The sequence below is a fragment of the Notamacropus eugenii genome, chromosome 4, assembly GCF_028372415.1.
Source record: "Notamacropus eugenii isolate mMacEug1 chromosome 4, mMacEug1.pri_v2, whole genome shotgun sequence".
Lineage (NCBI taxonomy): Eukaryota > Metazoa > Chordata > Mammalia > Diprotodontia > Macropodidae > Notamacropus > Notamacropus eugenii.
Window position 1 is genome coordinate 305,331,782 of NC_092875.1, and position 27,226 is coordinate 305,359,007.

The 27,226-nt window shown below is 36.7% G+C and overlaps 1 protein-coding gene across 1 annotated transcript in view; it reads left to right on the forward strand.

Annotated features, from left to right (window-relative positions):
* Positions 1 to 8,298: 8,298 nt before the first annotated feature.
* Positions 8,299 to 27,226, forward strand: part of CHMP4C (charged multivesicular body protein 4C) — a 54,144-nt gene continuing 35,216 nt past the window's right edge. The window contains exon 1 of the mRNA XM_072604977.1: positions 8,299 to 9,028. Within this exon, the coding sequence (XP_072461078.1) occupies positions 8,839 to 9,028 (190 nt within the window). The 5' untranslated portion in view covers positions 8,299 to 8,838. The remainder of the gene's footprint in view (positions 9,029 to 27,226) is intronic.

The window sequence follows — 27,226 nt, forward strand, 5'->3', positions numbered from 1 at the left end:
ATCACCAAGACTTCTTAGTCTTTTAAAGACTGCGCTTCTTTGACAAAATCTCCAAAAACTCTTTGTTCTGAAGTTTTACCTTTCCTTTATGTAATTATTCTTAGTTTGTAAAATTTCCTGGATACTAGTGTTTAATAGATGTGGCTAAATCAATAAACATCTTCCAGTTAGTCATTTAATATGGGAATACTTTGTCTTCTGATCATGATTACTTAATCATGATTTTTTTATTTTACCGAAGTCAAGCATAAAAATATCTAAATCTGTTTTGGTACCTGTGGTAGTAATGCTAATGCACAACATCATAATTGTGATTTTTAGATTCTAAATTGGTTCAGTAACACTAATTATAGAAATTTCAGTGAAATTGAGAGAATGGCAGGTATTATATCCAGTACTTTTACAGACTTTACATCTTTCTGATTCCAAAATTGGTGCTAAATGAAGTGTTGGGAAATAGATAAAACAAGAAATACTCATTGTGTAGCTGAATCTATTTACTATTCTATCTCATGAGATTCAGGTGTTTTTTTATGGAAGAGCAAGATAAATTAATAAACACTTATAGAACATATTTTTAAAAGGACAGAGAATGTCCTAATTCATAAGATAATATAAATCTCTCATCTCTTAAGATGGAAATACTATGTTTTCCTGATTAAATTATCCACAACTTTAAAATTCATACCATGACTTGAATTGCAACGTAGGAGGCTACAGTTATAACCATTTAATGGTTTCTAATGACCTTCAAAATTTTGAGGTTATTCAAAGATTTAAAAGAGGGCATTAGGGTATCTAGAGTGTGGAAGAAATAGCTTCGGATTACTCAAGGTGATTTCATCTGAGTGATCCAATTAAATAACTCTCCTCGACATACAACTTCATGTACAATTACTATGGAAACTTGATAGAATAGCTTAATCCTCAAAATATGCAGCTGGCCCTACTAACTATAAAAGCTGCATCCATACAGTTAGGCTTTGCTAAGGGACAGGTAATGGAAATTATAAAAGACTCCCATGTCAAACTCCTAGTACTTCCCCAGCCTTGATGTAACCTCATCTTAGGTAAGCAACTCTGTTGGGGTCCAAGATGCATGTGTCTCTGTGGGACTGAAGGCACTAGGAGGTTGCATACCAACCAGAATGAGAAGCTGCTATGAATACCTCTACAAAAAGTATCCTTGATTGAATTATTGTGTCTTTGTTTTAATAAACTGTAGCTCTAGAAATAAAAAGTGCTGAATCTAATTCATTATTTTGTATTCTAAAAAAAAGGACAGCAAAGGTTGATGGATGAAAAGATAATATTACGTAACAAAGAGATCCATCCCAAGATTTCATGAACACGTCAGTGGTTTAGTTGCAGTCCACAGGGACACTATGTTGATATCTCTATCACTAGAGACATTGTTTTCATTTCTAAGCTCAGTGTTCTAGGCAAGAAAGAATAGAGGATCTATCCTTTTGCTGGGAACTTAATTCCCATGCTAGTCTAGGTGGAAGTCATTCATGTAGAGAAAGAATGGAGAACAACTTTGCTCTCTCCATGCAGTCCCTTTACCTTGAGCCTCTGAGTAATTCAAGTAATTTAAATCAATATGACTGTTTCTCATAGAGTTTCCTGTATGACTTGGGGTACCTCCTTTAACCATTATGGGCTTCAGTTTCTTCATTCATAAAATGAAGCTAACTTACATGACCTCCCAGGTCCCTTCCAACTTGAATGTTCCAAAAATTAGGCCACTTGAGCCCTGGGCAGCCAATAAAGTCTAGTCCTCTGCACAAGAGACAAATAAAAAGACTCATTTTTTGGATAAGCTTGACATCTGCTTGCCTCAGCTTCCTCAGCTGTAAAATAGGAATAATAATAGCACCTACCTCAAAGGTTGTTGTAAGGATCAATTAAGTGAGATAATATTTGTAAAGTGCTTAGCATAGTACTTGACATATAATAAGTTGGCACTATATAAAGGTTTATTCCCTTCTTTTCCTACCCTTCTAATACATGGCTCTTTCCCTTGTAGTATTTCCTGGCTCTTCTAGTTTCTCTACTTCTGATGTTGACACTACTATCTCCAGTCACTGAGGCTTAAAAAAACAGTCATTATTCTTTCTTTCTAAATTTGTTTCCAGAGCATCTCTCCTATCTTTCTCCTCCTTTCCATTCTGATTACCATTATTGTAGTTCAGAACCTCATCACTTTTCACCTAGATACTTGTAATAGCCAGCCAGACCTCATCAGAAACGTATTCAGTAAAGCACCATTTTTAAAGGAAGAATATTGAAAAGTTTAGCCTAGAGAAGATTTAGGAGGGGATTATAGACCTAGAATGGGTACAGATTATATAGCTAATCTAATCCAACCCCCTTCAATTCACATGTGAAGAAACTGAGTGACTTTTCTAAGAGTATAAGGGGCAATGCTGAGATTCAAATATGGGTCTGCTAATACAAAATCCAGCACTTTTTTCACTGCACCAATCAATTAAACAATCAACAAACATTTATTAAGTATCTACTACGTGCCAGATTAGAGGCAGCTAGGTGGCTCAGTGGATAGAGCACTGGAGTAAGGGAGATCTGAGTTCAAAGTCGGCTTCAGATGTTTACTAGCTATGTGATCAAGTCACTTAACCTCTGTTTGCCTTAATCTACTGGAAAAGAAAATGGAAAACCATTCTAGTGTCTTTGCCAAGAAAACCCTATGGATGCTATTAGATTATATACGGTCAGGAAGAGTCAGATACAACTGAGCAACACATGCCAGATACTATGTTAAGCCCTGCTTTTGTGTCATGAGAATCAGGAAATCAACAGAGGTTGTTTAGCCTAGAACTGAGAATACTTAGAATGGACATGATAACTACCTATTAGTATTTGAAGGACTCTACTATGGAAGAATTTGACTTTTTTTGCTTAGTTCCAGAGACCCATGTGAAGAAATTCCAATTATAGTTTGTCTTGCTCTAAGGAAAAGCTTCCTAACAATTAGGGTTATCTAAATATAGAATGTGGGCAGCAAAGTGGTACAGCGTATAGAGAGCCAGGCCTGGAGTCAGGAAGACTCATTTTCATGAGTTCAAATCAGGACTCAAACACTTGAGTTGTGTGACACTGGGCAAGTTACTTAACCCTATTTTCCTCAGTTCCACACCTAAAAAATGAACTGGAGAAGGAAATGGCAAACCACTGCAGTATCTTTGCCAAGAAAACTTCAAATGGGGTCACAAAGAGTTGGACAATAACAACAAAATGACATAGACAAGTTCTTAGTATTATTTTCACAGACTGTAGATTCTTTGACTTATTAAGCCTACATAAAAAAAAATGACACTCAGATGCATATTAAGTATTTCTTTATTATGGGTCAAATCAATTTGAAAAATAATTTCAATCATACTTTATTGCTGTAAAGTTATTTTTTCCAAAATTGTTGCTTCCTTCCTCATCATGGTGATCAGCTATATGAATTCCATGGATGTTTTGTTTAGACTGAAAAATGCATGCCTGAAGAATGTGCCCATACATGTTTAGCTGCTTGATAAATCACTATTAGATGACAATCCTGTGGCATGCTTAAAGAATGATTCTTCTTCACTTGGTTAGAGTTCATTTGACATTCTAAAAATGGATGCAATTTCAAAGGGCAGCATAAATGTATCAATTAGCCTGACTTCTGTTGTCTCTTATTAGATCTATAATTTTCCAATTTCCCTGCCATCTTAACTATGCTAAATCAAGCCAAGAATGATCATTCTTCTAAACAACAGCCTCCTTATTAGCTAAGATCAATTGAGATTAAAAATTGAAAAATATACTGGCTGCTGAGAACTCTTTATGAAACCACATTTGTGGTTTATGCTATTGAATGAAGATTAATGGGATATTTTCAGTCTGTAAATCACTTGATTAAAAAAAAGTTTATTTTCTCCACCTCCATTACTGGAATAGCAATGAAATATGTTTCATTTGTTTGCTGACTTGCAAGTATAGTCTTTTGTCTGTTGGGGCTTATGTGTGAGAAGGCTGGAGTAGAATTTTTTTCACTCATTTTAATTTCATAGACCTTTTTAATCTTCATTTACAATTGCACTTCAAGTGGCAAACTTTTAATGCTTTAACTTTTATTTACTCTGGCCCTACTCTGTCTCTCATAATGATCTATAAAGATATTCTTGAATTATAAATACAGTTCCTTTTAAAATCTAACCTGTCCCTGAATCCATGATTTCTTTTTTAATGACTCTAACAAGGTTGTCTTATAACCACTCCTAAATATTTAATCCAACAAGTTTCAAGTGCTCTTTTGTGCCTAGTTAGATAGCAATTTGACACAAGGATAGAGAAATACAGAAATAGTCCCTGGCCTCAAGGAGCTTACAATATAGTTGAGAAGACAAGATATAAAAAACATAAATTTTAAAAAATTTATTTTTGGTTTTCAGCATTTACTTTTATAAGATTTTGAGCTATAAATTCCCACCCCCTTCCCTCCATTCCTCTCTCCTCCAGACAGCATGCAATCTGATATAGGCTATACATGTATGATCATATTAAACATATTTACACATTAGTCATGTTGTGAAAGAAAAATCAGAACAAAAGGGAAAAAAACCATAAGAAAGAAAAAAAAGGAAGGGAAAATAGCATGTTTTGATTTCTATTCAGACTTTATAGTTCCTTTTCTGAATTTAGATAGCATTTTCCATCATAGGTCTTTTGGAATTGTCTTAAATCATGACATTGCTCAGAAGAGCTAAATCTGACAAAGCTGGTTGTTGCACAGTGTTGATGTCACTGTGTACAGTGTTCTGGTTCTGCTTACTTTGCTCCACATCAGTTTATGCAAGTCTTTCTGGGTTTTTCTGAAGTCTGCCTGCTCACTATTTCTTATGCAACAATAGTATTCCATTATAAATTCAATATACCACAACTTGTTCAGCTGTTCTCCAACTGATGGACATCCCCTCAATTTCCATTTCTTTACCATAACAAAAAGAGCTGCTATAAATATTTTTGTGCATGGAGGTCTTTTCCCTTTTTTTATGATCTCTTTGGGATACAGATCTAGTAGTAGTATTGCTGGATCAAAGGGTATGCATAGTTTTACAGCCCTTTGCGCATAATTTCACATTATTCTCCAGAATGGTTGCATCAGTTCACAACTCCACCAACAATGCATTAGTGTTCCAATTTTCCCCCATTTTCTCCTACATTTATAATTTTCCTGTTTTGTCATGTTAGCTAATCTGACAGGTGTGTTGTGGTACCTTAGAATTGTTTTAATTTGCATTTCTCTAATCAATAGTGATATAGAGCATTTTTTCATATAACTATAGATAGCTTTAATTTCTTCATCTGAAAACTGCCTATTCATATTCCTTTGACCAAAAAATAGAAACTTTTTAGAAAATAGTTCAAGGCAGTATACTCAAATTATAAATTAAATAAATTCTCTAAGTGGTCAAGGATTGAATTCAATTCAATATGCTTTTATTTAAACATCTTTTATGTGTCAGTCACTCTACTAGGCCTTGGGGGGTACAAAGACTATTCGTATTTGAAGTTATCCACACCCACATTGTGGTGTAGAGGAAAAAGCACTAGATTTGGAGTCAGAGCAGTGACCTACTATTTACTATGCATGTGACCTTGGGAATGTGACAACTTCTGTGGGCCTCAGTTTCCTCATCTGTAAAATTAAGGGGTTGGATAAGATGTTTGCCATGTTTCCTTATGATTCTAGCCCCTTTGGTTCAATGTTAAAAAATGTATAAATCCAACAACATATTTAATTATAGAAACATTTATGAAGTGCCTAGCCTATACAGCAGCATGTTAGACAATGCGATTCAAGAAATCCTTATCTCAAGGGGTTTACAATACAAATGGGATAAAGTCATATAAATAAATAACTGTGATTTAAGGGAGAATAATATAAGTACAAAAAGAGTGATTCAGGATAAATGTTCTGAATATTTTAAGAAGAGATATTAATGGAAAAGGAAAGAGCAGAAAAGGTAATGGAATAAAGACCAGTTTTACTGAAATATAGAATATATAAAAGGAGATATGAAATAAAACTGTAAATGTATGTTGGAGACAAATTGTAGAAAACCTTAAATGCCAGGATCTAGAAATTACACTTTTTCTAATTAATCCTATTGCTTAACAATGAGAAACCAATTAAAGTTTTTGCTTAGTAGAATGATAAGATCAGAAAAATGTATTAGTGGGATTACTTAAATGTCAATGTGGAGGAGACAGAAGATAGATAAAATGGAGTGAGAAAGAATACTTAGTAAGCTATTATGGTAGACTAAGTAAGAAGAGATAAGGGCCCAACATGGTTGCAATGGGAGTGGAGAGAAGAACATAGATGCAAGAAATACCTAAGAAGTTAAAGCAATAGAATTTGGAAACTGATTAAATACATGTATGATTATGTAAGTTCTAAAGCAGCATAGTACTTAGCACTAAATATTTGTTGGTCTGACTTGTTGACTTATCTCACTCTAAATCCCTTTGATTAGTCAGGTCCTCAGAGTTTGGCTGTATCTCCCATCCAGGGTTTCAGACATACCCTCTGAAGGGAAATGGGGTGACTTTCTCCAATTCCACTGACTTAAGCCCTTTCTGATGTCTCCCTTCCAATACTATCAACTGAGAATCATCTTAACTAACCAGTTTTAATTAGCTTTTAGGGAGGGATATTTACCAAGGTTGTATAGTAATAACAGTTAATACAAAATGTCCCTTCCCCTCCCCCCAAAAATAAGTAACATACTCTTCCACAAATACTTTTAAAGTCCATGGGAAAGTGGGCTTAAGCTTAGATCATATCATAGGGTAATTCATAGCCCTTGGTTGCTGTAACTTCTCTCTCATTTGTGGGATGTTCAAGAAGTTCCCTTCAAACATGATGAATCTGTGGCCATCTGTCCTTGGTTCCTGGTGTAGATACTGCCCCTAGTTGATCTGGGATTCTACTAGGCCACCAATGAAAAAAAAATAGAAAGTCCCAAATCTTTAAGACCTTTTAAGACTTTCAAGGTACATCCTGGCCAAAGTGGGTGGAATGGGAATGAGACCTGGCCAAGGAAGCCACATACTCCAATTTCTGGAAATCTACCCTAATTTGATAATTTGTAGATGATCTCTGGGGTATGGTCAAATTTTCTTGGTCTATCTGAATATGCTTTCTTTCATTTTCATTGGAAGGTCTTTTTTGTTTTTAGGATGTAGTTTAAGGTCTATGTCATTGATTGAGGCATGTTCTCTCCTATTTAAGGTATCAAGGCTAAAATGGGAAGAATGGTTTTGACCCCACTTTTACACATATAGTGAAGTAAGAGTCAAAATTGGTTCTGAAGATATGAGCCTTGGGTGACTGGGAACATGAGTGTTCTCAATAGATTTCAGAGAACTGGTGGAGAATGAGCAGGGAAGAGATGATGAGTTCAGATCCTTTCTGTGCTACATCCATCATTCTGTGAATCTCAGATCATATACTGCTTAGTTCTGTGACAATGGGCAAGTCACTTAACTTTAATGAGACCACTTCCTTGTCTGTAAATAATGTCAATTTGCCTTTCATGTTACCAAACATTGCTTTTGGTTCTGATGATGGGAATCAGATAGTGAATAAGAGCAAAATAACGCTTCTCTCTTACTAGGATTGTCTATCCCTTCTTAATACTTACTTGCATGTATATAATAGTTGGAAAATAGACCCAATTTCATCTAGCAAGAAAATTGCAGCCTTTTTTTAAGATAGAATTCCATAGAAAGTTTAAAAATCCTTATGAACTCAACTAAACATTTCCCAAAGTCCTGCCACTAGGAAAAACAGACTGCCATCCCGTTCTAAATCCATGTTGGTAAAGGTTATCTTATAGAACGCATTCATACTTCTGAGCAGAGCTTCACTATATACACACAAAATAAGTCACTCACTCACACACACACACACATCCCTGAGCTTTCATAAATCCATAGAAACACCTGCATCTGCATACATAGGTGGAATCATAGATGTGGGTTAGAAGCACCTCCAAAGTCATCTAGTCAAACTCCCTCATTACATAGTTAAGGGAACTGAGGCCCAGAAAGGTTAAGGGACTTGCCCAGGTCACACCACAACTGTTAGAGATGCTTTTGAAACCAGGTCCTCTGACTCCTAATTCAGCGGTTTTTGCAATCCGCAGTCAGGGAGGGCTGACAGTCAGCCGACAAGCACCTGTTGTTCACTAAGTGCTAATCACGGGGGAGGCGGAGCCAGTTCTCTGCTCTTGAGGAGTTCGCCGTCTAATGAGAGAGTCCACATACTAATAGCTATGTATATATGTCATCCATCGTGAATAAGAGGTCATCTCCGAAGGAAGGCACGCCCAAACGTGATCGGGTCTACCTGCGCTGCTCTTTCGGTGCGTCCTACATAGCTGGTTCCCGGTTCCTGGGATGCGCCTCTCGGGGAGCGTGCTCAGGGTCCGCAGAGTGCGGCTTCCCACCCACTCGTGTTTTCGGGGCTCTTGGACCCAGTGTTCAGGACAGCGCTGGCTTCCCCGACTCTCCTCCCTCGCCTTCCCACCCCTAGTCCACAGGTAGCCGGCTCCAGGACTGCCGGGGCGGGGCTCCGGGCCCGATGGTCAGGAAGTGCCCGAGTGTGTGTGTCACTCATTGCCCTGACACCTTGTTGAGTTCTAGCAGCTTAGACTGTCCCGCCTTGCCGGGAGAGGACTTCTCTTCCTCACCTGTCCTCCAGGTGTGGCCTGGGGGGCTGCCGGGTTTCCCCGCCTCTTTCGGTGCCTTGGGGTCCCCAAAGACGCCACCATGAGCAAGTTGGGCAAGTTTTTCAAAGCGGGAAAATCCTCCAAGGGCAAGGCGGCTCCCAGCCCCCAGGAGGCCTTGGCTCGGCTCCGGGAGACGGAGGAGATGTTGGGCAAGAAACAGGAGTACTTGGAATCCAGGATCCAGAGGGAGCTCGCCCTGGCTAAGAAGCACGGGACGCGCGATAAGCGAGGTAGGGCTACCTGACCTCATTTCTGAGCAGCGAGGGGCCAGAGCTCAGCACCCAGGGTCGGAGCAAGCCACAGCTTCGTTGTCTCTAGACGCTTCTGACTGCCCTAGCAGTAAAAAGGAGCTGAGTGTGTGTATAATAGAGGCATTGTGTAAAACTTGTATGTGTTGTTGAACCATGGATGGAATTGTATCCAAACATGAAACCACGTTGCGTATATTTTAGTGAGATCTGTATGTGCTCCTTCCAACCACCTTTCATCTCTGAGCCCTTTAGCCAACTTTTCTGTAGTTCAGATCTTATCAAGATTTCCAATACCTATGCCTGCTTGGCCTTGCAATTTGTAGGGAATTCTGAATCAATAATGTCCTAGTATGCCTATCACATTGGGAGTTCTTTGTGCTTTGCAAACCTCCACTCGACTGTTTTACTTCTTCCTTGGAATCCCAAATACCTTGCAAGTGCCTGGCATATAGAAAGTGCTTAATAAATGCTTTGTGATCAAGGGGTCTAAACAACACCCATAGAACATCAGTACACACTAGGGAAAAGTAAAAAGACTCACAGAGAGCTGCAAGAGGTGTCTTTTCTCTGCGAGCGACTGTTCATGATTGCATCTACACAAAGATGTTTTCTGTTTCTACTGAACGTGTCTTAAAATGCAGAATTTTATGCGACTGTTTAATTTATAATGATGCAATGCTTCTACAAAAATGTGTTTTCTTTTTTAGCATAATTTTGTATCCAACACTGTAGCAAAACACATAAATTGTTTAAAAGGGGCAGGAACAGTGGCTTTTATGACTGTGTAAATACTGGTTTTTAAAATTTCTTTAATTTTTTATGCTTCTTAAAGTGTGGCAAATAGCACAGAAAAAAATAAATTACTTGACCCATATACTAACGTAACTTTCTGTATTAAGACAGCTAGAGCTCCTAGATTCCTGTTCTTCGGCACCAGAAGGGCTGGAAACAGAGCTGGTGATACATAATTCTGTTCTCACCAGCAGACTATTAATGTTTGTATCCCCATGCTTGCATCCCTTAGTCACATACCAGGATTGTTGTTGGGGGAAGGGGTGGGAGAACAAGTCCTTTCCCACAGGACCAGACCTGAAAACACTGTACCTTCTCATTGGAATTTGTAATCACACCACAAGTTTCTGTATAACTATTACCCAGTCCTGCACAGCAATAAGAACTGGAGTATGCACTAAGGTCAAACTTCATTTTTTCTTTGATGTGCTATTTTCACTCTCCCATGCTGTCACAGTACTATGGTGCATATTTAGTACTTGTAATGTTGGCATCTATTTTATTTTTGTGTATGAAAATATTTACTGAAAGGCATTAAAGCAGTAAATTCAAAAAGAAGAGTTCCATCTGAACTTATTGGAAAAAAAAATACATCATTATTAACTGATGAGGCTGTCTCAAGGATTACTGCTTTACGCTGCATTCTCTTGGTTTTCACATGTTCTTTGTATTTATTACTATTTTAATATTAATAATTAATAACTGTATTAATATGTTGTTCAGTCATGTTCTATTTCTTGTGACCCCCATTTGGTGTTTCCTTGACAAAGATACTGCAGTGGTTTGCCATTTCCTTCACTAGCTCATTTTTCAGATGAGGAAACTGAGGCAAACAGGGTTGTGTGACTTGCCCGGGATCACACAACTAGTAAGTGTCAGAAAGCCAGATTTGAACTCAGGAAGATGTGTCTTTGTGACTCCAGGTCTGGCACTTTATCCACTGTGGCATCCAGCTATCCTGTATTAATACATATATTGCTTTTGTGTTCCTAAAATTGCCTAGTCTTCCCTATTCCTTACTCGTATGCACATTTGTCTGTCTTTTTATAGCTCTCTAACCACCTAAATTATTGAAAAGTTCTTTATGTTGAAGAGATAAGGAATCTCTCTTGGATTGTAAGGCCTTCAAAAGCAAAGACTATGGCTTTTGAGATCACTTCTAGTGCTTACTGCATAATAGGTGCTCTTCTCTTTTTCAAATACCCCAAATTCTTTCAACTAGTCTTCATATGACATTAATTCCAGAGCTGTCACCATCCTGGCCATTTTTCCTGGACATTTTTTTCTCTCTTAAAATATTACTTTCAGAAGTAGACAAATGTGTGATTAAGGAAATTTATGGTTCAGATTCGCACCTACAATAAGACACATTTGAGAAGAAGAAGCTGGATATTTTATTGATTTACAGAAAAGGCAAATGCATGAACAGTTTAGAGCTATAGCAGAAATAATTAATATAGCCTAATACTAATATGATTATATCAATATTAATATAGATATAAGAGGAAATAGAAAAACATCACCAATTCAGGGAAGCACCAACACCTGAATTTTCTCAGCTGGGGAATCCCGGGATACAGCTTTCAGGGTCTGAATTGGGGACAAGTGGTCCCAGACAGAGCGTCCTCTCCATGGGTGAGATTCTGAGGACTTACACTAGGCGGGGGGACTTTATAGGGATCTAGACAAAGAAGGCTTTTTGCCAACGGCCCCGTGTGCCGTTCCAAGCTGGTCGGGCACACGGCCATGGGAGTATGGATGTTTGTTCGTCAAGGACATATCATACGGGGGCCACAAGATATAAGTTAATCAATCATATACTGGGAGGACTAGCCAGATCCTCCAAGTATTCTCTATGTGTTCCGGGAGTGGCTAGTTCCCAAAACATTAATACATGGCCAACTCGCACATGTTATGTTCCTTGAGAGGTCACCAAAAGGACAGAGTGAACTTACTTTATTCAAGGGATATGAAATATTCCTTCAGCACATTATTTACATGTGATATGACAAATGCAAAGTATGGGGAGATTATTTATACATGTATGTTTTTATACACATATGTATATATTCATATATCCTAAAGTTATTATTCTTTATTTGATATTTTCCAAAATTTTCTTGTGCTTCTTCAAGTAGTAAGTTGCAGGCTTACACTTTAAAGACAAAAATTAGAGAAAACTCATCCTAGTCTTCTCCAATTGTCAGAGCTGAAAGAGACCTTCGAGGCCATCTACTTCATCCCTCATTTTATGGAGCAGAAAACAGGGTATGGGAGATTAAATGATTTGAGTAAGGTCACATAGACATTAAAGGTCAGATGTAGAATCTGTATCCAGGTTTTCTAACTCAGAGATAGCACTCTGTTGTACCTTCACTACCCCATATGTGTGTTAACAATGCATCTGCAAAGGATCTTCATAGCAACACCCTCAAATCAGAGGAGCTTTAATTGCATATTTTACTATGAATAGCAAGGGGGTGAGTTTGCAAGACAGTCTACTAGAATGAGATGATGATAAGGGAAGAAATGGATCATTGGGAATAGCTAAAATGCATTCTTTATTACAGAAGCTGAAACCCGAGGATACATTTGAATTCAGTGTCTGTTGGAATAAAGAAAGATCTGGCTTGGAATGAGCTTATTAGTAGGCCAAAACATGGAAATGATTGTTGTTCATGACTAATTTTTTTGTTTGCAATAAATGCTCACATATAAAGCAACAGTTGTGATCATCAGCATCATTAAAAGAACAATTACATGTAATTTTCATTAATCAACTAGCTACCTTGTGCATTGTGTATTCACAATGTGAAATGTGAAAAAGGATCAATTGGAATACGATTTATTAATCTTTTCAAGAATTTCAGGGGTCAGAGATTCCCTTAGTGTTGCTTCCTGAGATGATACTGAAAAAAGGCTTCCTTGCCTTTCATCTAGGACAGATTTGTGACACTTGCAAACTTCTAGTATTAAATAATCTACTTCTTCTGGACATTGTCATTTGAAATGTGTTATGTTATGTGTTATGTACAGTGGCGACATGCTCCTTTATGAGTCATATCTTTAAGTACTTAGAAATAGACTTGAAAAGGCAGATTCTTCAAAGTCACACAGCAGTGACTGACTTCCTAAAACAACAATCCCCTTGACCACACCATGCCTTCCTAAACACCTCTAGTAACAGGGAACATTGTATTGCTGGATGTCTCTGTCAGGCAGTTCTTCATGATGAATAGCTAAAATTTGCCTTTCTCTAGCATCCACTCATTACTTGATCAAGTCTTGCTCTCTGGGACTGAGCAGACTAATTTCTCTACACATAATAACTTTTCAAGCATTTAGTATTCCTATGGTCATAGGGTTAGAGCTGGAAGGAATTTCAGAGGCTATCCAACCCCCTCATTTTATAGATGAGGAAACTGAAACCCAGTGATATTAAATAACTTGCCCATGGGCATACAGGACATTCAGTCAGTCAAAAAGTATTTATTAAGAGCTTACTATGTGCCAGGCACTTATAGTAAGTACTGGGAAGATAAAGAAAGGCAAGTTGAGAGGGGGAGATTTGTACCCAGTTCCCCTAATTTCAGAGAGAGTGATGTTTTGTGGCAATAATAATATCAATAGTAATAATATTTGAAAACAGGCAACTGAGTGATGCATTGGAGTCAGGAAGACTTAAGTTCAGATCTGATCTTGGACACTTACTAGCTGTATAACCTTGAGCAAGTTACTTAACCTTTGTTTACTTCAGTTTCCTCATCTGTAACATGGGGATGATAATAGCACTCAGAATTGTTGTGAGGATCAGATGAGATAATAATTGGAAAATACTTAGCACAGTGCCTATGCATAAGTACTATAAATGTTAACTATCATTATTATTATTATAGTAACTATATAGTGCTTTCCTTATCACACTTGTGAGGCAGGTACTATAAATATGATATTTTCCATTTTTAGTTTTAACTCAGTTATCTCTTGATTCAAGTCTAGTATTCTTTCCATCACATGGTGAGTACTTTCTCATAATCTGCCTAAATCTTCTTTTTTTCCAAATACCCCTCCTCCTGAAAAAAAGTTTTTTCCACTGGTTTCCATAGGACATGTGCCCCATAACTTTCTCTATCCTGGCTATTTTTGTGTTGTCACTCTCCTTCTTAAAGCATGAATCCCAGAACTGGCCAGAATATTCTACAGGCTGTCTGAAAAGTACAAAGTACAATGTATTATTCCCCTTGATCTGGACATGATGTTTATATTTATGTGTCCTAAAATTATTTTTATTTTTGACTGCTATGTAATAATAATTCCTCCATGAAAATTCTACGATAATGTATCATTAGGCATGGAAGTGACCCTAGGTTCTTGAAAGTTATGCCAGTAGAACACATTCTCACAAATTCTTCCCAAGTTGTAAGATTTTGAATACAAGTCTAGTGATACATGAGTCTAGATAAGCAGAGAGAGATTCATCACCAGGAGCTGATGGGTAGACAGAAGCTAATGATTCTTTTTGTCCAAAACAATCGATAAAATTGACAGAAAAAGCATAAAACCTTCTTTTGTTTCCATAGTGTAGCTGATGTGATATCAGAAAAGGAAATAGAGACTAGAAAGATCAAATGGTTTTTAGATTATTTGTGAACATCAATTCAATTGTTGATTATCCTAATATGCTATCTTTGTGCAATGATCTGTGAGTTGCTTCACAACTAGAGGAACCAAATATCTTTATTAGCTTTCTCATTGTAAATGTGACAATAAGAAATAAAAAGTTTGCTTGTTTTCATCATATGTACCAAGACAACAGAAACAGATTCATAGACTATTAGAGCAAAAAGGCACTTTAGGGATGAGCTGGAAGATAAGGAAACTGATATTCAGGGAGTTAAGAGATTTGTCAAAAGTCACACAGGTAGCCAGGAGTCAAACCAGATCTTCTGTCTCCAGATCCAGTGTTCTGTTATACTATGCTATTGTATTTCATGGGGAACACTTTGTTGTTTCACTGCTCCCAATTGGAAGCATTCAGATCAACATGAAAATAATAGTATCTTATGTACAAACATCTCCTGAATATCATCAAGATATAGGGGAATTCTCTGAGAAAACTGACAAATTCTCCAAACTAATTTAACTAAAGCTGAGACACTCAGTAATTCCAATGCAAATAGCCCAGGGAAGAGTAGTGACATCTACAGTGGGAAATATCATTTGGAAATAAGAAGTGAAAGAGGATAAAAGTAAAAATTACTCAGAAACCTCACATCCTTCCTTCATGAATATTTTCTGCTAGAAGAGAGACAGGGGATTCTGTACACAGTAACAGAAAAACTGGTTAATTTTAACAGAGGATATGGCTGGCTGTAGAGATGAAGTAGTTACTTCTAAATCAGTTGTTTATATATTCAGTTCATAAATTAATTAGAACAAAGTACAAATTACATACAGATTAGAAAAAGGGATAAAGATAAGAAGACACATTTGTTTTAACAAACTGTCAATTCTAAGAAATGGAAGATGGCTATTTTTTAGAGAAAACAAACCTATGCAAAATACTTGCTACAAGGAGGCCTGAAAGAGCACAGAAAATTGACTCAGCTAGCAAACTTAATCTAATTTATTAATTCATTTAACAAGTACTTAAAAGGCACTTATTATGTGGAGAATCCAGTACTGGGCACTGGAGAAGGTACAAAATTTAGATGAAATGAAATCTTTGCCTTTTTTGGGGAAGGGATAGTAGTGGTAGGGATTAGATAAACAGATATATAAAATACAATAAATTCATTAGAATACAATTATTCTGAAATAAAATAGTTTGTGATATTTAAGAGGATAGGTTGTTAGGACCATGGGCATCAAAGAAAAATTGGTGTTTGAATTAGGTTTTAAAGGATGGATAGGAATTCAGTAAAATAGACAGGAAAAGTGCGTTTTTCAAGAAGAAAATGAACAAAGGCCCAGAAGTGGGAAAGCACAGTGAATTTGGGAGTCAGTAGAGAGTAGTTCATTATGCTTGATGAAAAGAAGATGGGGAAGGGGTAATATGAGGTTAAACAGCCGTGGAAGACTCCCGCCAGATGTCAGGCAAAGGAATTTTATCTTTAGGCCGTGGGATGATAGACAAGTGCAATACCAGTTTAGAATACAGGCCCATTTGTAAAAAAAAAATTAAATTGGTCAATGTTTGAAGAATGCAAATAGCATTTTATCACAAACCTGGAAATTAGTTGAGAAAATCATCCTATAGAGAACTTTGCACAAGATTCAGCAAAGTCATATCATAACAAGAATATTCATAGATATGAAGCCCAAGTGTAGAGAGCAGTTTGGAACAGATCTGCCAGCATTTTTATAGTGTTCTATTTTCATTGGTAACTACTGTGGAAGCACCATTTTGGCACTCTTACCTCAGTTATCTTATGTGCTTTATCAGGATGTCCCAAAAGTCTTAGTACTGTTTAAAACTGTCAGTGCTTAATAATAATCCGAATAAATGTTTACAGAAATAAATTTGTACAAATAGAGATCTTTGACTAGTTAGAGCAAAAGACATTAAATATCAGTTTAGAAGAAAGGATAAAGATGAGAATATACTATATTTGTTTAAAAAAGAGTTAACTCTGAAAAATAGAAGATAGATATTTTTAAAATAGTTACTCAATCATCACCTTTTCATACCGATATTAAACTTACACAAAATAGTTGCCATAATAAAGAGGACACAGTGAAATGACTTATTTAAGGGTACTAAATACTTCTCAAAGAAGGTGAGATCCAAAAGGATCTTAAATATCATAGGCGATGTTTTTACCCCCTTCTTAGAATTTAGAAGAGATAATAGCTATTCTAAGGATCTATGATTTTGTTGGTGTGGGCATTTCCTCTAACAATGTAGTTTGCAAACTTCTTTTGTCTCAAGAGATAGGAAGATTTATTTAATGCCTTCTTAAAATTAAGCTGTAGTAGTATGTCTAAGACATTCTTCCAACCTACAAATACCTCAGAAAAGGAAATAAAGTTATTTTGGTTTAACTTCTTATTAAATTCATGCTGGCTCTTAGTGATCACATATTTATTTTTTAAGTGCTCTCTTTTTAAGTGTCGTTTTTGATAGATCAGTATGTGTCTGTTTTTAGAAACAGAATTTCTGTGTCTTCTTTCTCTTCATATTCTTTCTGACTTTGAATAGTGGTAAGTGTTCCTTCATCGATCTGGGTTAGTACTATGCATTTTAAAGTAATCAGGATTAATACTATGGAGGCAGTTAGGTGGCACATTGACTGGAGTGCTGACCTGGAGTTAGGAAAACCTGAGAACAAATACATCTGCCTGTGTGGCCCTGGACAAGTCACTTAACCTTTGTTTTCCTCAGTTTCCTCTTCTGTAAAATGGGGATCATAATAGCACCTACGTCCTAGGGTTATTGTGAGAATCAAATGAGATGATATTTTTAAAGCTCTTAGCATGATGTCATAGCTGTAAATAGCTATAAATGTCAGCTATCACCCTCATAATTTTTATTGTTATGTAAAAGAGAGTAGTATGTAACAGATGGTGTTTCCTCAGACTTTTCTATACATCTTCATAGTTGTAGAAAGTTTATATGATTTTTCTATTGAGTTTCTGTATGTTAAGTGTAAATTTCATTTCAGGTAAACTGGACAGCTGGCATGCTTTGCATTTCAAATGAAATGTCCTTTCTGCAGATAGGAAAGCAATGTGGACATGTCCCCAGTGGCATGGATACGTGTGTGTACATATTATTTATATATTTATATTTACATTACATATAACTTTTGAATACATATTATACATTATTTTCCCCTCTCCCAATTGAACATAAACTCTTTGAATCTTGGGGCTGTTCTCAATTTTTCTTTGTGTCTCTAGTGCTTAGCTCAGGAATTTAGCTCATTTATTAGCAATGTAGTAAATGCTTAAGAAATGCTTGTTAATCAATTGATTAACTGATTTAATATTGCTAGTGTTTTTTTTTTTTAAGTTAACTTCATGGCTTTATGTTTAATTATTTGTAAAGGACCAACTTGTACTTTCACAGATTATTTGCAAGATGTACAGTAACAGAAAAATAAAGAAAAGTATTTGCCTAGCCATGAAAAGACTTGCGAGGAAGCAGAGAGAGTTGTCATTTCTTAGTTATCACATTTCTCTGGCAGGGATATCTCATTCATATTTGTGCTTCAGTATTTCAAGGATAGTTGTTTTCATTAATGTGGGTACATACTCTACTGATGTAAATCACAACCTTTCTCTCTGCCTATAATCTCCATCAGTTTCTGTGACTGAAAAATTAATCACCCTATGGCCAACCTTCCCATGATCAGTGTCTATATCCGTGCTTATGACATGCATGAACCTGAGCTTGATTAACCACAGCAGTGAGAGGATGAAATTATCATGGATAACTGAAGTAAATTGACAAGTCTAAAAAGACCCTCAATCATAGACTGCTTCAGACTTCTGCCTCAGCAAATCTCTAGCAAATAGCAGTGATTTAAATTTTATCTGCTTTTCCCAACAATCTTCCATTGAAGGTGTTAACGGGTAGTGAAATGACTCAAAAGCAGAGCTGTAATGAGGAATTCCAGCATCTCAGGCAAATTCAATGCAATTGTTTATGTATTTCCTAAGTACTTATATATGTATATGTCTGTCTCAATAAGCTCCTTAAGGGGAGAAACTGATTTGTTTTTGTCTTTGTATTCCCAGTGCTTATCACAATGCCTGCCATGTGGTAGATGCTTTAAATGCTTGGTGATTAATTAATTGATTGAATGTAGATTACACCTTGGTCAGGTGTAATCCTGCTGAATTGAGGGTAAGCCTGTCCCCTTTAAAATCCATCCTTGAATACACATGGCAAAATTGATAACTGATTACCAAAGAACTCCCTTCCTGATCCCTAAAATCCTTGGGAGCAGGCTGAGGTGAGGGAATCAGCACGGAGAAGGATGTGACAATGGCAGGAGGTAAGGCAGGCCTTGGAAGAAGTGATGGGATCCTGGGAATGGCAGTCCAGGGCTGAGGTGAGGAATATAAAGGTGATCATCTCCATAGGAAGTGTGGACAGTGAGTGGAGATGGATGTATTAGTATTGTGAGGAAAAGACCTTATCTGAATTACTGCTCTGCCAAAAGAAAGCAAAAGTGGAGAGGAGGTAAAACAAGGTTGATTCATTCATAAAATAGCTATCGACTAAAGTTCTCTTAAATAAGTTCTATCTAAGAGTATAGAACCTTCATCTTAAATGAGTGGCAAAAATATCAGGTGCAAATTTTAGGATTTCATCTTAGGATCCTAATGCTTTAGAATAGTGTTTCCCAAATGAATTTAGCCATAGAACTCTTTGGGCTTGAAATATGTTGTTGGTCTGGGGATAATGGATGTAATACTCATGCAATAGAAGAAGAAAAAGGAGGAAGAGGAAGGAAGGCAAGAAGAAAGGAGAAAAGCTTGTAAGGAAAGAGAAGGAAGGGGGGAAGAGAGGAAAGAAAAAGGAAAGAAGAGAGGGGAAGAAAAAAGGGGAAAAAATAAGGAATGGAGGGAAGAAGAGAAGGAAGGAAGAAGCTAGGAGGGAAGGGAGGAGAGAAGGAAGGAAGGAAAGAAACAGCAGCAGTTTTGGAGATAAATGGAGACCTCTGCTTTTATAGTTAATGGCTTAAAGTAAAATACAAAATTCAGCATCGCCTTCCCATTTCAACATAAGTAAGATTCATACTTCCAGTTAGGTTTTCAATATAAAATTGGAGCCGTGAAATGATACAGTTAAACCACTGGCAGGCACTTTGGAAAAGGTATAGTCTAGTAAAACTTGAATTACTGTGAAGACTCAGCTAGTATTTTTTTTTTCAGATTTCCAAATGTACCTTTAAAATCATTTTAATTGTCTTCAAATGTGTACTTTGTCCTGCCCAATCCTAGTGGGTGTTTCCTTCTTAGTATGGCAGCGTTCTTCTGCAGGTCTTTCTCGGAGGGCTGGGATATTTACACTATAGTTTAATCTACAGATTTAATACATGAGCAGTGTAAGTCAACATACCTTTGATTTCTGACAAAGGACATTTATTTTAATACTAAGCTTGCCCTCTTTTAGCTACAACAAGCAGGTTTTGCCATACTTGTCCATGCAAAGTTTCCAATTTTTATCATACAAACTTTTTTTTTTTTTTAGCATGTAGACCATCCAGAATTTTCCTTTTTGATTTTTTAGTTCACATTCTGAATCCCAGATTAAGAATAATTCTCCAACCTTTTCCGGTTAAAAATTTTTTTTAAAGAAGTACAAATCCTTTTAAAATTGGATGGAGGAGGGGACTCCATATTGCCATGGTCATCTGATCATAGTGCTTTGCTTAATTGGTTATAATCACTGAATTTTAGTTTTTAGGAGACCTTAGAAATCATTTAGTACCGTGGTGTCAAACTCAAGTGGAAATGGGGGCCACTAAACCACCCATAAGGATCCCTATGAAGGCACATATTAGAAAAACACATATTTTCATTATTTATGTTTTATTGTATTTTTATTTATTTTGCCAAATATTTCCAAATTACATTTTAATCTGGTTTAGTTTGTGCTAGAAAATGTTGTAGGCTTCATGTAGCATGTTTGACATCTCTGATTTAGTATATCTCTCGATTTACAGGTGAAGAACTTGAATTTTAGAAAGGTAAGGTGACTTGCCCAGGGTCATTCAGCAATGTTTTGCCAGAATCAGCACCAGAACCCAGATCTTCAGTTTCTAATTTAGTGTTCTTACCACTACAGAACTCAATATATAGTTTTATGATGATAATATATGGAAAGATAAGTACTTTAAATGTGAAGATGTTTGAAGATGAAGGTAATATGAATAATTAATGGTATTATTGGTGTATTTGCAGGAACACCAGTGTGTTTCTTTGCTCCTCATGGAAGAGAAATAGTTTCTTTTGTTGATTTCTTGTAGACCATGGTAATCAGTCAGTCAATCTATACGCGTTTATTAAGTACCCACTATATACCAGTCACTATGCTAAGCACTGGGTATACAGATACAGGCAGAAGATGGTCCCTGCTATAAAAGAGCTCACATTCTAATGGGAGGCACAACAAGCAAACAAATATATACAGAAATGCTATATACAGGAAACAGGATAAATAGGAAATAATTAATGGAGAAGGCAACAGAATTAAGAAGGATTGGGAAAAGCTTTCTGTAGGTGGTGGGATTTTAGTTGGGACTTGAAGGAAGCTTTGGCAATAAAGAATAAGGAGGCAATAAGGAAGAAGAGCTTTATAGGCAAGAGGCAGCCAGAGAAAATGCCTGGAGCTGAGAGATGAAGTGTCTTGTTCATGGAACAGCTGGGAAACCATTGTCACTGGATCTGAGTAAGTGTGATTGTGAGGAAGGGTGCTAGTGTAAGAAGACTGGTAGGGGAGTAGGAACAAATTATGAAGGGTTTTGAATGCTAAACAGAGGATTTTGTATTTAATCCTGTAAGTGGTAGATAGCCACGGGAGTTTATGTGGTCTTATTAATGGGCTAATAACTGTGGGAGGGAGTCATTGGACTAGCTTATTGAATAGTGAAAAATTCAACAAACTACTGATCATTTTACATGATGCCAAATAACTGATTTCACTTCTTTAAAAAATAGAATTGATGAAATTAATACTAATAATTCTTACTATACTCCAACACCTTGAGGAATTTACTTTGCTGACTGAGTACAAACAATTTAGAAAGAAAATTCACTCTGTTTACTCAATAAAACCAGGACCATTAATCACCTTTTAGTGAATTTGGATGATGGAAGAATGGAGGAAAAGTCAAGAGCTTTGGATCATGATTTAACTATGTCATCCCTTATCTTTCCAATGAGCTTGTAAATTCTTTGACATCAAGGACCCTGAATAATAGCTAGTATTTATATAGCACTTTAAGATTTGTGAGGCACTTTAGAAAACTCCTTTTGTCCTCAAAACAACCCTGGGAAGTAGGTGCTATTGTTGTCCTCGTATAACAGTTGAGGAAACTGAGGCAGACAGGTTTAAATGGCTTGCCCAGGGTCACATAGCTGATAAGTATCTGAGATTGGATTTGAACTTAGGTCTTCCTGACTCCAAGTCCACTGTGCCACCAGATACTGTCTGGTACTTCTTTATACTTTCAGTATATGAGACACCCATGCTAAGCTACTTCTATAATAGGAACTCATTTCATACTTGTTGAATGACTTGAACAAATGATGAGACTTTTTTAATACTCAAAAATGTCATGGAAATGTAGAATTGCAAAGGGATGCCACTGTTAAGAATGCTACAGCATTCAATATCATTGAAATAATATATACAGTCATGGGGATGAATGTATTTTTCATAATTTATGAAATGAAAACAATATTTATTTATTAAATTAACCGAGATTAAGTTACCTATAATAAACTGCTGCTATAAACTAGTTAATGTTTTTCTTTTTGGTCCATACTTGTGAGTTGATCAAGTAAGAAGAGCTCCTAGTATAGAAACTCTCTCCACTGATGAGATAAAATTGACAAAGCCTTTGCAGTTATTATATTAGAGAGTTGATTGAGAGCACCGAGAGATTAAGCGACTTTCCTGTGATCCCACAGCTAGTATTTGTCATAAGTAAGACTTTAATCCAGTTTTGACTGGTTTAAAGCCCTACCTTCTATATGGCCCCCTATATCCACCATGCCATGTTGCCATTTAATTAATGTAATGGGGTGGAGATAGAAGTGTGAATCTGGGTGAGAAAAATATGATGGTAAACATGATGCTTGGTAAGAATAAAGGATGGAAAACAGGATGACATGAGTCACTGTCATTTAAAGATCAGTTGAAGGAAATAGAGATATTGGGAAAGAGAAGTCTTAGGAGGAACATGACAGTCATATTTAGGTATTTGAAGGTCTATTACACTGAGGAACAATTCGACATATTCTTTTTGATTTGAAAGAGTGGGACCAGGACAGTAAGTTGAAGCTACAAGAGGCAAGTTTAGACTTGACATCAAGAAAAACTTAGTAATTAGAGCTATCCAAAAATTAAATAAGTTAACATGGGAAAAAGTGGGTTTTCCCTCATTGAAGGTCTTAAAGCCAATGTTGGATGACAACTTGTTGGTCATGCTACAGTAGGGATTCCTTTTCAGGTTTGGGTTGGACTAAATGGATATTAAGGTCCCTTCCAATTCTGAAATTCTGTAAAAGTTTGCAGTAAAGATCTTCAGATGAAACACCATAGTCTTGATAAGATCTTTTTGAAAAATAAAGAAATATAGATAATGATCTTAATCATTGTTCTGTTATACAGACTCTACATGAAACCTGCAACATAACCTCATTTTTGTCATTTCATCTAATCACAGACTGTAAATAATAGCAATAATAATAACAGGCATTTACACAGCACTACAAAGTGCTTTATCAATATTATCTATTTTGATCCTCACAATAGCTGATCTTCATTTTACGGAGAGGAAAACTAACTTGTCTAAGGTCATACAGCTAGTATCTCTTTCAGAATTTGAACTCAGGGTTTCCTGACTCCAATCCAAATTATCCATTGTGCCACTTAGCTGCCTCAGAGAGAGCTCAGAAGAACCATCTTACAGTTAATGACACCAAAGCTCATAGAGGTTCCAAGGTCACTTATTTGGGACTAAGTGCCTTCTCCTTTATAGGTGATTCAGTGATCACAGTCATATATAAGTCATGATATGTTGCTTTTCTCAATTCATAAACAGCTTTGTCTGTGCTTATGCTATATTATGGTTCCCAATATATTTTGCCTATGAGAAAGCTAATGGATTTATTATTTAAAACATTCATAATATCACAATCATAATATCAAAATAATTCAAAAAATAGATGCAAAATAAACTGACAGTGAGTCCTTTGAGTTCTAGGAGAAGCAAATCTTGTTATGTGGGCAAAGGAACCTGAACCAAAATCAGGCTTCTTAAATAAGCTCTTTACTACAGACCTACTATCATGATTGAACAACATGCTACTGAAAGCGTCAGCCCTTAGTGCACACACAGTATATTTATATAGCACTCTTTTCGTTGTTACTGAAATGTTTTTTTGTAGCTTAAGTTACAGCAGTGTTCCACAGTAAATCACTATAAAGAGTCATTTGTTTCTTGTGGCACCAGTATATAAGGGACATTGTTCTATCTACTATGTCAGAAGTTGAAAAAAGCACTCACACACCTCTGCTGTTGCATGGTGAGACAAGGAGTCTAGACTTCCCTGCACTCTTGCTAAGACACTAGGTTCTTTGTTTAAACAAGTAATCCCATGTCTCTGACTGATAATACTCTAGAAAATATCTTGGACGGGAGACTGGAAGACTGCAGTATGCCAAGCAGACAGCTTGAATTACATCCCCTTTTGAAATTTCCTTCTTCGTTATGTCAAGAGAGGTGCATAATTAGGTGGTTGGATGTCTCTGATGAATACAACTGCAGGAAGGCTTTTAAAGTTCATTTCTCATTACTGCTGGAAAAACAATTCAAAGTATATGTCATACTGCTGATGTGTCAGCAATATCAGCTTCATACATGAAAGACAGCACACCATCCTCACTCAGTCATTCATTTTTATTCATTCATAAGCAATTATTAACTGAAATGTGGCTTTCCCCTGAAGATATCACGTTCACTTTAACAATTCAATTAAATGAATATTCTTTGCTACTGTCTCAAAATGCTAGCTATACTTTGTCTCACCTCCCCACTTCAATTTACAGGGGCAAGGAGTCAGCATTTTTCTTGTTTCCCTTCCAGATCCTTGCTCTGCTACCATGACTTAGCAGCTTTTACTCTTTTCAAGTTCATGTCACCCAATTATATTTTTCTGTATATATCCCTATTTCTGACATGTGCTGATCTTTCCATCTTTGTTAATGATTTCAGCATCTGGCTCATAGTCTTGCTTTTCTCCTGCCCCAGTCTTCATCTTTGATGCCTTCAGTCCTTTTATTGATAGCTCTTTTGATATCCCGGACTCTTCATTCATCAATTTCCTCAAGTCTGACAACTGTCATCATCACTCTTCCTTGCCATTCATAGACATAACCATTGCCTGAAGCCTCCAAGACATTGAATTTTGAAATAACTCTAAAATTTACTTCTCTGTTCAAAATCTTCTGTTATTCTCTTTGTCTTTCTACCTCACTCCTCCTGAACCTTTCTATGCCTCTCATTGCAAACATCAGTTCCCTTATCTCACACTGATCTCAATCTATCACCCATTTTCCAGCTTCACTTCCCTCTCTTCATGGACTTCATAGCTACTTCCACAAAAAAGTTAATCAATCAACAAATATTTCTTAAACCTCTATTACGTACCAGATGATGGCAGCATGGCATGAGGGAGAGAAAGTCTTTGGAGTCAGTAAGGGCTTCATTCAAGTCCTGCCTTTAACACATTCTTACTAATCCTGAGCAAGTCTCTAATCCACTCAGCCCACCAGGCCAGTAGTGTCAAACTCAAATAGAAATGGGGGCCACAAAAGTATTCATAAGGATCCCTGTGGGTCACTTATTTCATTAGAAAACATATAATAATGTTGTTGTTTTTCAATTGTGTCCAATTCTTTGTGACCCCATTTGGGGTTTTCTTTGGCAAAGATACTGGAGTGGTTTGTCATTTCCTTCTCCAGCTCATTTTACAGATGAGGAAACAGAGGCAAACAGGGTTAGGTGACTTGTCTAGGATCACATAGCTAGTAAGTGTCTGAGGTCTGATTTGAACTCAGGTCTTACTGACTCTAGGTTCAACATTCTATCTACTGGGCCACTTAAGTATCCTCAGTATCAACATTATGTTTTGTTATGATTTATTCATTTTGTTAAATATTTCCTAATTACATTTTAATCTGGCTCCAGAGACACCTGGGACTGTTGTGGGCTTTGTGTTTTACATCTTTGCAACAGGCAGCTCTCTTAGACTATACATTGCAGAGAAGATACCATTCTGCACTGGGAGAAGAGAAGCTCTTCAGAGGACTCTCCACACTGACAAAATCATGTGTCTTTTAAAAAAATTTACTGAGGTCTTTGGGATACAGAGACAAAAATGAAACAGTTTTTGCCTTAAAGATCTTACCTTCTATTGGGCTGTCTTCTCCTTTGAATTCCAGGTCCCCTCATCCTTTTACTCTTTTCATCCTGTGAATGGGCAACCTCAGGCTACTCTAACCATTGTCCATGTGCTACTAGTCCTGAACCTTCAAATGTGGGGGAACCATAAAATCTCGAGCTTATGTGTGCTACAAATTCATGCTACCTAAACTCAACTGGACTCTTGACTTCTACCCATTGATATTTCTTTCATCTCATCTTTTATTAAGACTTCATGCCTATTACCCAACCCCCTCTCAGTAGATTTCTTTCTTTCTCTTTCTCCTTCCTTCCTTTCTTCCTCCCTCCCTTCTCTTTCTTTCTTTCTTTCTCTCTCTCTTTCGTTCTTTCTCTCTCTCTTTCTTTCTGAAAGCCTGAGAGGATTAAGGCCATCTATCACCAGTTTCCTCATCTCCCACACTCCATAATTCAAAGTCTTTAAATTCTCACTTATTTATTCTTTCTTTATTACAATCTCAGAAAATAAACTGATCTTCCTCCTACAGTTGGTAAGCCCCTTCATTTGTGCCCTTGATACCATTTTCACCTATTTCCTCCAAAAACTTGTTCCACCAAACATTCTCTCTCTCTATATCATCTTTATTCTCTCATCTGGCTCCTTATTTGCTGCTTACAAGCATGGTCAGATGTCCCAAATCCTAAAAAACAAAATAAATAAACATTCCTTTGATCTTGCATCCTCCTCTAGCTTTTTATCCTACATCTCTTCTCCTTTTCAATTAATCAATAAAGATTTATTAAGTGCCTGCCTACAGTGTCAGACATTGTGCTAAGTACTGAAGATACAAAAAGAGGCAAAAAATAATCCCTGCCTTCTAAGAGTTTACAGTCTAATGGATTTTTACAGCTAAACTTCTAAAAAGAGTAGTCTATACTCAAAAAAATACTCTTCCTCAGTATCCATTTATTTACCCCTGCAATCTTGTTTCCAGCTCCATTGCTCTACTGAAACCTCTCTCTGAAAGGTCACCAATGATCCTAAATGACAGGCTCACCAATTAATTATTGAACAATAGAACAGCCAGGTGATTGGATTTAGAGCTTGAAGGGATCTTAGTGATCATCTTGTTTAATGTCCTGATTTTATAGATGAGAAAACCTGAGACCTTGAACGATTAAGTGACTTGTCTAAGGTTGTGTAGGTAGTAAAGAGTAGGTTTTGAACTCATCTCTCCCATTTTTTAAATAGCAGTTAACA